This window comes from Drosophila elegans, unplaced genomic scaffold (genome assembly GCF_018152505.1).
Source record: "Drosophila elegans isolate 14027-0461.03 unplaced genomic scaffold, ASM1815250v1 contig_349, whole genome shotgun sequence".
NCBI lineage: Eukaryota > Metazoa > Arthropoda > Insecta > Diptera > Drosophilidae > Drosophila > Drosophila elegans.
In genome coordinates, this window is record NW_024545729.1 from 1,103,921 (window position 1) to 1,116,821 (window position 12,901).

Here is a 12,901-nt window from a genome sequence, read left to right on the forward strand (position 1 = left end):
GCCACTTTAGCCCCATATATACATAAAGAGGTACTTACAAGTTAAGTTTGCCTTTAATTTATTATTGCATTGCTTGATTTTTACATAAATACTTAAAATATGAATGTGCCTAAACATGCCCACCCTTCATTCGCGTAGGTTGCTAAATTGTATTTAAACTAAATTGACTAGCATACATCGAGGGTCGTATTCCTATTGCGAAATTGCGTAATATATCCTACAGATATTAACATAATGCCTGCTATATTGACATTTGAGTATTGTTAAGCATTTGGTATCGTTTAATAATGAATCATACATAGTTCTTTGTGGTTTTCTTCCATGAAGTAAGCGGTTTTTATGGAATATCTGCATTCAAACTTAACTGGAAGGGTTTGTTGAATATTTCATTTATTTACAGTTTCTTATGTTAAAACCCGATTTGTAAACTCTTTGTTATTCACGATTTTTAGTCTGTCAGGTCTGACATTTTCACATTTCACATTTAAAATCAATATTTGGCCCGTATTAGTATTAAAAAAACGTAAATACGAAGGTACATTATTACCTTTATAAATGTGAATGATTATGCTAGAGTGTTTTAGTGAAATTAATAATTTTAGGTTAAATATAATATTTGCATAAACTGTTTAAGTTGATTTCTTTTTATATTATTAATTTGACTAGATACAGTTATTTTGACATTGTTATATATGTTTTTTTTCTTTAATTGGGACTCTCCATTTACATTTCTTTAATTTTATTCAAACTAATATATCTACATACATACACATTTCTTCTTTCCAAACACCCTTGTCCATTTGCCTAAGGCCAATTGCCATTAACTGCCAGTGAGGTTATGCTAAACAAAACAGGAGGTCAACTTTATATATGAAAATGTTTGCAAATTGAAATCGTTTAAGAACTGCCTACACTATTACACTTTTGAGACGAGTGCCCTTTAGATTCATACTCTTACTGCATTTTCGTAATGAATAACTAAAAGTCATGCGATAAATGTGATCGTGTGACAATTGAATTCAATGAAAAATATTTGGAACGGTTTCATTAAATCAGCTGTCATCAACTTATCAGAGGAAAATTCATCTAGGTGCTACTCTAGCAAACGTTTTTATATAAATAAGGAAGATAAATATAATAAATATAAATAAGGAAGCTAAACTCTTGTAGACAACAAAAAAACAAATAAGTTAGTGTAATCATCTAAGTTGAAAGCGTTTCAAAGCCACAATGTCCATATAAAATGCTTACAAGACTGCTTTTGACTGTCTACAGCTTAAGAAACCGAGGCTTATATTATTAGCCAAATAAATAATTATATTTTTAAATGAATGCAATGGAGCTATTTATTATCGATGTCCAGACATAAGGACAAAATTCAAGGCATCGACTTTGATTCGTGAAAAGTATCCATATTAGATTGGTAAAGAAGAATCTTTATATCTTTATCTTTAGCTCCATGTCCATATCACTTGACTTGTCCAGTGATACTGGTCAAGAAAATGCAAAAATTTAAAGCACCCTTAGCAAGGGTAAAAATATTTGAGATCAATTATGAAAGCTTATGTAAGACAAAAGCCAAGGTGCGTATTGTTTTTTTAAAACACAATCGAACTACCTAAAATATGAACTCTTGAATATTTTGCCGAAAAGAATAAAATAATGAATATATAAATCGTACATTTTTTTAAAATGCTGCCTTTGAATACAAATCGATTTGCGTAATTTGTATACTGGAAACGATGGAAATTGCTACGTTATTCCGCCCGAAAACGTTTTAATATTATAAAAGTCACGTAGCCTTAACTATCTGAGCAGCACTTTACTCAACTAGTACTTGGTAAAAACATTTACAATGTTTCTGTCCCCGAGAACAGAGCTCTTAGCCTGTGGGTCTATTTTTATTGATTGAGTGATTGAGTGATTGAGTGACAAAACACAAAAACGTCCTAGGCAAGTGGTTTTCACAGACTATTGGAAATCACTCAATAATCACTCAGGCTGGTGAGTCTCAGTCACTTCAGTTGGAATCGGACAGAGTTGAGTTTTCAGACGCCGTGAACCAGTTTCAATCATAATTCTAATTAATGCGAGGGCTTTGAAAGCGGTGACAATTAGTTTTTAAAAATTAAGAATAAAATCACTTTTGCAGGTTGGTAATGAACTTAAAGATGAATAATCTAAATCTAAATCAACAAAACCTATTTTGAACTGGGGCTCTCCTATAAAAAACATAGGCCAAAATGTTTGTTCGACCTTTTGGTCGCGGCAAATAGCTAACCCTTCTGTGCTCAGCAAACTATCATCACCTTCAAGTCGTCCAAGCAGTTGGAGATGCCCATGTCATCGATGAAGACACCAGGCTCCTGCTGCTCGTGTATGTCTGAGCAGAGGCTTTGCTTCCGTTGGCCCTTCCCGTCTGAAAGCTGTTCGTCCCCAAGCAAATGGTCCGACGCTACTTCATCCCGGTCATCTTGATGCGGGGAGCTCTCCGCGCTATTACTGCCATTACAATTACAGTCTGCGTCGCTCCTCCTCAAAATGCGACGAATACTGACCTCCATCGTCCTCCTCGAAGGGATCGTGTGTACCGTGCGAGACTGAGTGCGAGTGCGGTTGCTGTTGCTGTTGCGGTTGCTGTTGCGGTTGCTGTTGCGGTTGCTGTTGCGGTTGAAGTGGCGAGTACTGGGGCATGTTTTCAGCAGATCGGGCTTGTTGCACTGGCGACGTCCGTTTCGGCTATGCTGTCACAACATTTCCCCGGTCGGGTCATTGGTGTCCCCATGGTCGTCGGGGTCCACCAAGTCAAAGTCGTGGCTTTCCAGCTCCAGGTCCATGTCGGTCTCTTCGTCGAAGGCTCCGAGGGGCGACATGGCTGTTGTGTGCAGACTCGAGTAGTTTTCGTGCGTTAAACTATTGCTCGTGGCCTGACTGTGATTGTGACTGTTGCTGTGATTGTGATTGTGGCTGTGATTGTGACTGTTACTGTGACTCTGGCTTTGGTTCTGACTCTGGACGTGGATCTCGTCATCCTCCTGCTCGTCCTGTTGTTGCTGGCGGTTGTGCATTAGGTGCATCGCGTTCTTGGAGTCGTCGTCCCGCCACTTGTCCATCGACCTCCTGCGGGCGTTCATGAAGAAGTTGCCCACGGTAGTGGGCTCAAGACCCAACTGCCGCGCAATCGTCACCTGCATCTCCTTCGAAGGTCTCTTGGTCTCCTAAAAAGTAATACACAAACACGAATCCCTTTAAAAATTGTCTTAATGCTAAATTTATAGAAATGAAGTCCCATTTCAATGGCTGTTAGAAAAAAGCAATTCTGGAAAAAGAATGGAAGTGGCAAATCAACTCTATCAACCAATCATGGGACTGTGTGACTACAGCAAGTTCTTCAAAGCACAAAGTTATGGGGCAACTATTTGCATTAGGCTAAAAAACAGCCTAATTAACTAAGTTAAGATTTAATTAGAAAATGACAAACATTGATTTTATGGAGTATTAAAGCTGGGCTTTAAAAACAGTTGAGCAGTCACAAAAAACACATATAGCAATGGATTATTATTATCTTTCAAACGCATGTTCTTCTATTAAATTACCCTACGATATTGGCAGAGCATATACTAAAAAAAATCCACACAAAAAACTTTTTTTGGCCTTTGAAACCCAACCCCCTAAAGTGAATCGCCAATTTAAGCACATTTTTGGAGCACTCATATTAATACATACTTTGAAAATGGCTTGTAGAGTTCGTCGCTGGAGATCGGTGAAGACCAATCGAGGCTTTTTTGGCTGAGGCATCTGTTCGATCTGAGGCTCTTCCTTCCGACGACAATTAACGACGTTGGTGGCGGAAACGTTAATGACAGGTGTAGTTGCAGACGAGGAGACAGATTCATTGGGCGGAGCTGAGGTTGTGCCAGTTGTGATTCGGCCGGCGAACGATCGTTCCAGAACATTGTTAAATGAAATAAAAGAAGAACCATAAAATATTGTTAGTTCGATTGGTCCAGTAAAGCGTATTGAGGATGAACTGATAAGCAGATTTCTTGTTTTCTTCAAGTGCAGGACTAACAATTATATAATTTGTTTCCTTTCCTCTTCTAAGGCTGTATCAAAAAAAAGCTTCTCATAAAGAAATAAACTGGTATGTCATATACCATCAAACAAAATTTGATAAAATCTGGTTAAGAAAACAAATTAGTTTAATAGATTTTTAGCTAATAGAAGCCGGTTACTAGACGAGTTCCGCAAGGACCAGATCTCCTCAGTAAACATATGTAAATGATCTTCCATTTATGTTCCTATGTGTCATGGAATGGCAATATTTAGACAAAAACCATATCTGCAAAACTAGACTTTTGCTGATCTTTTTGACACCAACTACATATGTTCAAGAGCGAGAAAATGTTTGATAATTACGACAGCCTTTTTAGCTACTTATTCAAATTACAATTTGCTGCAGAAATAGATAATCGGACCCACAAACACTGTTCGCCTTTGGTATAAAATTAAAAACTAATAGATGTAAAACACTAAAAGCGGTCCTTAACTTAACTTGCGCTGCGTGTTAAACACCGAATCTCTGTCTGTTATACATACATATGTACATAGTTTCCGAGATCTCGGCGTTCATACGGACAGACAGGCAAACGTGGCTAGGTTCAGGATCGCAAAAGTTAGCTTCCACCTGTTACTTTCTTTTCAACGAATACAATACAACGAGTGAGAATTGTACGAGTACAATTCTACGAGTAACGGGTATAAAATTTAGTTACAGGGGAAAACTTACCGTTGGGGGTCATCGTAGGCCCGACGTTTAGGTCCAAGTCCGTCGGCATGGTCGCCGAAGAGCTGTTTGACCCTGCTGCTGACACCAGCGGCGTTCCAGCTCCCAAGGGCGCGCGCTGGGGAATTTGGGCAGCTGCCATCCGCAGGGCAGACATGCGCTGGAACTCGGGCTCCTGGAGCCACTTGTACATCCTGCGGAACGTCTCGCGGCCGGACTTGAGCTTGGACCACGGCTTCGGGTTGCGCAGCAGGTCGGACAAGGTGCCCTGTGAGCGGCAGAGCACCCGCTGCGCGAAGATCGCCTGCGGGATGCTGTACCGCTTCAGCTCGGCCGAGATGCGCTGGGCCAAGTCCTTCGTGTTGATCTCCTCCATGTCGCCGGTGCTTCCGCCGCGGCCCGATCCGCCCCCTGCAGCTGCACCCGCCGCCTTGGGCGAGGCGCAGGCCAAGGTCTTGGTGTGCTGGCTGGCCCCCTGGAAGCCGTTCAACTGGGCTGCCTGGGGCTGCTGGGGCTGCTGGGGCTGCTGGTGAAGGGAGCAGACCGAGAGCGCAGAGCCGTGGAGGATGGGGCTGCACTGCTCTGCAGGCACACCGCTGGGCTCCTGGCCCTTGTCCAGGAAGTACTGTGGCCTTTGACCCGGGGACAAGCGGTCACCCAACTTGAGTCCGGCCCCCGCCAAGTCGTCTGCTATGGGGGGCGGTGTCGGGGTGAGGGACACAACCACGGGCAGGTCAGCGGACAGACTGACGATGGTTCCATTCCCGTGCTTCCAGTCGTCCGGCTTCCAGTCCGGGGGGCCGCTGGGAGCGGCGCTCTGGGGCAGGCTGCGGTTCAGGTGCCCACCGCCATGCCGCGCCCTGCGCTCCGGCGGCATGTGGAACCTCGTCTCCAGCTCGGCCGGCATGTGGAGTCGAACCTCCCGGTCGGGGTGCATTTGAAGCCAGTTCCTTAAAGAAGACATTTGATGTTGTAGGGTTAACCCAGCTAAATTGCATATTGTTTTCCTGTGGACCTAATCGCACTTTATTATCATCAAACAAAATCAGACGATCGGCCTTCAACTCAAACAAATTTAAAGTATCAAATTTGGGACGACTGTTATTATTTTAACACAATTTTTTATAATTAGTTTCGTAGTCGGCACATTAAAATCGAGCCTTCTTACCAAACAATTTCAAAGCAGGGTGCCAATTTAAAAAGTAGATCAAATAAATTGAAATAAATTGTTTGATAAAAAGTTTTTTTTAACTGTTTGTTGTTACTACTGTTAAAGTTAAAGTTAGTGAGAAAACGTAATATAAACCAATTATTAAGGTAACATGTCTTACATATAAAACAAGAAAGAACGCTATAGTGGAGTTTTCCACCCCAAATATTCAATATATTTTCCTACAAAAAATCGAAGTTAAGGTGGCGCCATCTGTCGAACTGCAAATTGGCTTGCAAAAGTTTAGCTCATATTTATAAAAAATTAAAGACAAATTTGCACGCCCGTTTTTGAAAAATTTGTAAAAAAGTTTATAAACTTATTAAAATTAAAAGTTTTTGTAATAATTTCAAAACTATGGTTTTTAGACCAACCATAAAAGCACTTGTCTGTAGCTTTACTGGTTTAATAGCTGTTGGTATAGAAAGTTCAGCATCTTCTAGCTTTTTTCCAGCTCACTACCTAGTTTTTCGAAAAGTCGTATACAATTGTTTTAGGTTTTTTTTACCGGCCCAACATATCAAAAAATATTCGAAGGTCCTAGATTAAGCCCTTAACAACGAAAGAACTGTCGCTTCTAGTGTTGTCTATGGAGTTCGACAGATGGCGCCACCCAAACTTCGATTGCTTTGTAGGAGGAATAGTTAGTTTGAACTTTTTGGCTGTCTTGTTAGGGCTAGTTTCATTATAGGGTTGGGTTCGACAATTTTGTAAATGGTTTTAATTATTTAATTTTAGAGTTAGGCTAAGAATTTTTAGAAAAAAAATTCTATATAAAAAAAAATATCTAGGTTTTAGAGTTAGTTAGTTTTTAGGGTAAGCCTTCGTGTTATTTAGAATAATGTTTCTGAAAACAAGTCCCAATTTTACTTAAACATTTATTTATTTATTTAAATATTTCCCTGTAATTAGAACGAAAAAAGTTGTATGTCGAATTTCTAAAATTGAGGGTAAACCAACAGATAATTTAAAAGGTATTGACAAATGCTAATCACACTTTCTTAACATAATTGGTCTAAATACAACCGTTTACCATTAATTATTTTTTGCCCTTGAGATTCCTCAACTTTTGATATATATCACCTGTTTCTGAAAGAACGTTTTCGAAAGTTATTAAGAAAAAAAACCTCAACATTTCTCAGTTCAGAACAGAACGCTGCGCGGGCAAGAGATTCATCCTAAAAGCATGCAATTTGGTAAAAAAAAAGATAATAAAAATAGTTTCAAGTTAGGAACAAAAAAATGTTCACTAAATATTTATGCAATATTTATTCTTTTTTATCAAACTTTTCTTAGTTTAAGCAAACTTATATGAAATCAGATACTTTGGAAAAAAGTGAGCAAGATGTAAGCAAATGTCTTAAAACAACGAAATTAAGAAAATTTGAACGTTTTAGAGCAAGCCAGACAACTTTCTCGTTAATTTTTATTTATATCGAATAAGCATTCGAATAAGCATTTGTTTAGGAATGGAAACATTTAAGGGGAGTAGTGCATAAAATCAAATTTTCCGAAAACGACCTTTTTGCAGTAAGTGCACATAATAACTCAAAATCTACTGAACCACTCGTTTTGAAAAATATTTTACTTTACTTTTTCACATAAATCAACAGGTAATCAGGAGGAGTTTAACATTTTTTTTTCTATTTGTTTCAACAAATTAACGAGATTTTGTATCTTAAATCACTAACCATACAACATGTTGTTGTATGGTTAGTGCTTAAATCTCGTTGTTCATTTCAAAGTGCTCAAAAAGCTAGAAAAAAATCTGTTCCTGATTACCTCGAACAATACATTAGCTTCAAAATGCATATCAATTTTTTTGATTCCGATATTCCGGTCACGAGTTAAGATTCACAGTCACCGTCCTATTTATAATTATTTTTCTTTGACATTTTTTTCTGAATTACTTTAAAAGTTGTGCATTTTTTAGTCGCTTATTTATTGTTTGTGACAAAATTAGATATCAGACATTTTGTATGTGAAAGGCCCGATCGTCACGAATTAACCGCGTTAAGAGGTGTTTTTTTAACAAATAATACCTACAAAATGTTTTTTCCTTATTAAAAATTGTCCCGGAGTGAAAGTTGTTTAAACCATAATATTTTTAAATTTCAAGGTTTGGACAAACCAATCCAAGTCACGACATAAAAAGTGTCTATTGAACCCATTTTATGTCCGGAATCATTATAGACTGTTTTATTCAATACATACGTTCCTCCGTTGACATCCGTGCCGCTGTCGCCTCCAGAGATGTGGTCAGCATAGACGAATTTCTCAGCATTGACATCTGCGTCGCCGCTGTCGCCCCCGGAGATGTGGTCGGAGTAGGAGAACTTCTCTCCGTTCACGTCAGTGTCGCCGCTGTCGCCCCCGGAGATGTGGCCGGAGTAGGCGAACTTCCCTCCGTTGACATCGGAGTGTCCGTGGGCTTGTCCGTGGGCAGTTGGAGTGTCCTTTTTGTGGCCGTTGTGACTGATCTGCAGTTGGGTTGAGCTTGGAACGCGTCCCGACACCGAGGCGTGCAGATCGCACGAGACCAGGTAGTTGTTGGGCGGAGGTGAAATCATCGCGGTCAGCTTTTCGTAGGGGGAGTAGGGCGATTGCACGCCGCCCAGCACGCCGAGGCCCAAGTGGCCACTCGCCATGGGCATGGTGAGGGCAGAGAAAGAACTGCAGTCGTTGTTGCTGCACCCAGAGGAGGCCCCGTTGCCACCAGAGCCCGGTTCAGTGCCCACGGCCTCGGCGGACTGATTGGTGACCTCGCCGCCTTCGGATACTCCGCCTCCTCCCTCCGCTCCGTTGACGTCCGTGTCGCCGCTGTCCCCTCCGGAAATGTGGCCGGAGTAGGCGAACTTCTCGGACATCGTTGATATGGGCGGAAGGGGCTGGATGGGGGTCAGCGTGGCGTACGATGTCTGGCTAAAGCCGGGCGGGGATAGTCGGTCGTTCACCGAGGTCAGCGTCTGGTACGAGCTGTGGCTGAGCAGCTGCCCTCGACTGCGCGAGTCCCGATCGTCGTCGTCCTCGTCCTCTGCATCCATTTCTCCCTCCACTTCCCCCTCCCCCTCCCCATCCCCATCCCCGTCCCCATCCCCGTCCCCGTCCCCGTCCCCATCCGCGTCTCCCTCGCCATCCAGATCCTTGTCGCTGTCCTGCGAGTGAACGATCACCGAGAGGACCTCGCCGTGCAGTCCTCCCAAGCCCATTTCCAGCTGGGCTGATCTGTGGTGCAGGCCATGGAGCGCCTGAGCGTGAGCCTGGTGATGCGGATGATGGCTGGTCAGGCCGTAGTGCTGCTGCTGCTGCTGCTGCTGCTGCTCCAGGAGCTGCTGGTGGTGCTGATTGAGGGTGACCCCCTCGTCGTCACACCCGACGCCGTCGGAGGAAATCTCGTCCATCTCGTCGACGTCCACTTCGAGTCCTGCATTCACGCTCGCCACGTCCACGTGCATCCGGATGCGCTTGTTGGCTTGGAGCTTCTGCTCCTGCTTAATGGCCATTCCCTGGGGGAGAACCGCCTGGGCCGTCGAGTCCACTGTCAGACCATCCAAGCTGATGTCGGACGCCCCAAAGTCCACCGGGCTGCTGTTGCCCAAGCGACCCTGGCACTCCTGGTGCTGGTGCTGGTGCTGATGCTGATGCTGATGCTGATGCTGGTGCCGCTCCTGCTGGAGGAGCCCAAAGGGCAAAGGCATTGTTCTGGGCTGCAGCTGGAGCTGCTGAGGCACAATTTGATACGAGGCCTGCCTACTGCTGTGGCCCATGGCATCGATCACCATGACGACCGAGTCGGAGCCCGATCCGGGCCCAGATCCGGACAAGGTGCGGTTCTTCTTCTCCCCTCCCGCACCCGCACCCGCACCCGCTTCGCTCCTGGAGCAGGCAATCATCGTTTGCATGGACATGGCTAGATCCTCGCCGCTCTCAGGTCCTTCCTCCTGATGGTGGCGCTCCGAATGGTGAGCCACAGTGATGAACTCGGCTGCATCTTCCACTAGCTCCTGGCTGAATGTCTGATGGTCAATTATCTCATTTATGGACTCCATTCCTTATGGATGTGGCTTGCGTTGCGTTACCATTCGAATGCATCTGCAAGGGAGTGGTGAAAACAGAAACCGTTTAGTGCACTTTAGGCCAGGTATTGTTTTTATGTAACTTAGTTTAGATATCTCGCCGTACAACTAGGGGTCCTGCAGCTAAAAACTAGGGAAACTACACATTTAACACCGCAAACCATTACAAATATACTTAAGATAATAACAATAGTTTGATTTATAATAAGGGATTGGCTTAGATATTAGTTATCGGCGGTTAGAAGTAGACTACGTCTTAGTTTATTTTTTGTTATTAGTTGCACAGAACTTTTTTGTCGTTGCCATCGTCGCCGACCTTAAGGGTTGCTTCATTAATACACAAACACAGATACACGTACATATGTGAGTGTATTCTGGCACACACACGCAGGGACAAAGGGTAGGGGTTGCTTGCACTTTTCTAATATTTTCCTCACTTTTACATGTGAGCAAATTGGCTTAAACGGTGGCTCGCTTCGCTTGCTAGCCAGCTAAGGCATGATTTTGAAACGTATTTACATTTACCTAGGATCTGAATGGCCTAAGCTACATCTTCGCAGAGGCGTCTTCGTCCCACTTTCTGCATCTCGAGTCGAATTTATGCATAGCACTGTTACACAAATCACTCAGTAGATATCCTTCCTGACTGGAATGTTCCAATGAATCTAATATCAAATGAAGCCTCACTAGCCAGGATACACTTTCCCCAATAAGGCAGCTTTCTGATGGAGAGCTAGAGACTCGGTCACAACGCCTCGTTTGTTTTCACAAGCGAAACCTTCGGCTAGAAAATTCTCTACGCATGTACGTGTGTACACACATGTGGGTGGTTTTTCAGAAAGTTTGTTATGTGACCGCCGCGCTTTGTGAGTCTCAGCCTCACGCGAATTATACCCAATTCGAACTGAACGGAACCAAACCAAACAGAACGGAACTGAACCGCAGGGAAGTGAACGGCCACAACGCACCACCACCGCGCTAAGGGTTGCCACAGGCACATACTGCACCACAGTCCCCACCCCTAAGGTCGGATCATGCGCACTGTGGCCAGGGGAGCGGGCTGCGATAGCTCACTGCTCCGCTTACTACATTGGAACGTGATGTATTTCTTTGATAAACGGGTTTGCAAAAGCCCCTACTACACACCTTTAAAGGTTTAAATCCAAACGGTTCTATTTGGGAGAGGCGTTCGCAGGTGTTTTTCGACAGTGCGTACCGGATTGGGCGACTTAAGAGGTTGTAGAGCCTTACAGTTCGTCTATATCGTCAATCCCTATATCTGATATCTGCTGATCGGATTATTCCGGACTAGGCCAGCTACTAGGGATCCTTCTCAGTGTCTGGTTGCCAACAAAATACGGAAAATGCGAAACATTAAATGTAATAATCTGTAAATGTTAAAATGAGTATTGGTATTGTAACGTAATGTAATGTAATTGTACTTCTAGTATTTGAGTTTTATTGTACGAATCACAAAGTATTTTAGTTTTAATGTAACAACCACAAAGAGACCGATGAATCTAAAAAGACCTAGTCTTATACATATTAAATACCTTAGGTCTACAAAAACGAAATCCCAATCAGATATTATAATTATTTGTCACATTAAATAGCTTGAGCTTGACGGCAGAGAGAGAAACAATCAAAACGGCTTAAGAAATTCTAGACCACTATAACTACAATAATGTGATATCACTGTGGCGGCCGTCCACGTAGTGACGATGAACACCGGAAAGTGTGCGCAGGAGACTTCTATGAATACCCAAAATACAATCCGATCGTAAACAATGATAAGAAAACGGTTTTTTATAAAAGTTTGAGCATACTGTGACTGTTAGAAAAGTGGTTCAGGAGAATTGGGGTCACCCATTCGAAAGGAAATGGTTTGAATATTGAAGCTGTTGGGGCCGGTGGAGCAAAAAGACTGATTTTTGTGGCATGGTTGTGTTCTGACTTTGAGTACACGTCTAACAACATTTCAATCATCTCAATCCGACACTCCGTTCAAAATATATTCAATATACAAGAATTGGACGGTATTTGTAAATGAAAACATTGTGCTCCTGTTTGTTTGTTTGTCTTAATCAAATGATGTTTTAGGGTCCTGAAACCGTTTTTACTTTATTAAGCAGCTCGATTCAAAAAACTTTTGTTCTATCATTTTTTGAAAAGGGTATTATAATTTAGAGGGTATTATAATTTAAGTCGGAAGTTTACTACGCAGTGAAGGAGACATTTCCGACCCTATAAAGTATATATCTTCTAATTTTATTCAAATCGGAAAACGATATCATATAGCTCTCATAGATATCAAATAATTGAGCTGAAAATCACCATCGCTTAAATTTTTTCAAACATATACGCATATGAATCAAAATTTTAATGTTTTCAAAAATATTTAATTTTTGCAATAGCTGCAAGGGTATATAAACTTCGGCTCGACGAAGCTTGCTTCTTTTCTTGTTCTTTTAAAATTCGCGATTGGGAGTTGTTTAGCGATTAAAATGTCAACCCATTTCAGATCTTTATAATAAAGATTATATGCTTATTTGAATAAGCAAAACTCTATGCAAGGACATTTGATTATGAAAAATTCTTATAGGAGCTTTTGTAGTTAAAATTGCAATATAAGCAAGGGTACATAACTGTGTTCTTTGGATTTTTCAATTTACAAGTCATATGTCGTCGAATCCTGCTCATGCTGTTCTTGAACTTTAATAAAAAAATAGAATTTAAGCGAATAACTACTAACACTCAAAAATACAAAAATAAAATGTTAAAAAAAAATAAATAAACGCCTTAAAAAAACGTAAATTTCTTTTTTTAAAA

General features: G+C 41.9%; 1 protein-coding gene across 1 annotated transcript; it reads right to left on the reverse strand.

Annotated features, from left to right (window-relative positions):
- Positions 1–34: 34 nt before the first annotated feature.
- Positions 35–10,756, reverse strand: LOC108145310 (homeobox protein onecut). The gene is made up of 5 exons (XM_017270654.1): positions 10,598–10,756; positions 8,211–10,088; positions 4,790–5,736; positions 3,727–3,905; positions 35–3,218 (listed from the first exon to the last, which is right to left on the reverse strand). Exons 2-5 carry the CDS (start codon positions 10,043–10,045, stop codon positions 2,748–2,750), a joined length of 3,432 nt encoding a protein of 1,143 aa, XP_017126143.1. The 5' UTR covers positions 10,046–10,088; positions 10,598–10,756; the 3' UTR covers positions 35–2,747.
- Between the last annotated feature and the right edge of the window lie 2,145 nt (positions 10,757–12,901).

Excerpts from the sequence above, each read along its gene's own strand:
- LOC108145310 (XM_017270654.1), bottom strand. The coding sequence starts at position 10,045 with ATGGAGTCCATAAATGAGATAATTGACCATCAGACATTCAGCCAGGAG. Across the intron at positions 3,906-4,789 it reads GCCTACGATGACCCCCAACG|CTCCGCCCAATGAATCTGTC; the intron begins GTAAGTTTTCCC and ends GCACAACCTCAG. Across the intron at positions 3,219-3,726 it reads CTCTACAAGCCATTTTCAAA|GAGACCAAGAGACCTTCGAA; the intron begins GTATGTATTAAT and ends ATTACTTTTTAG.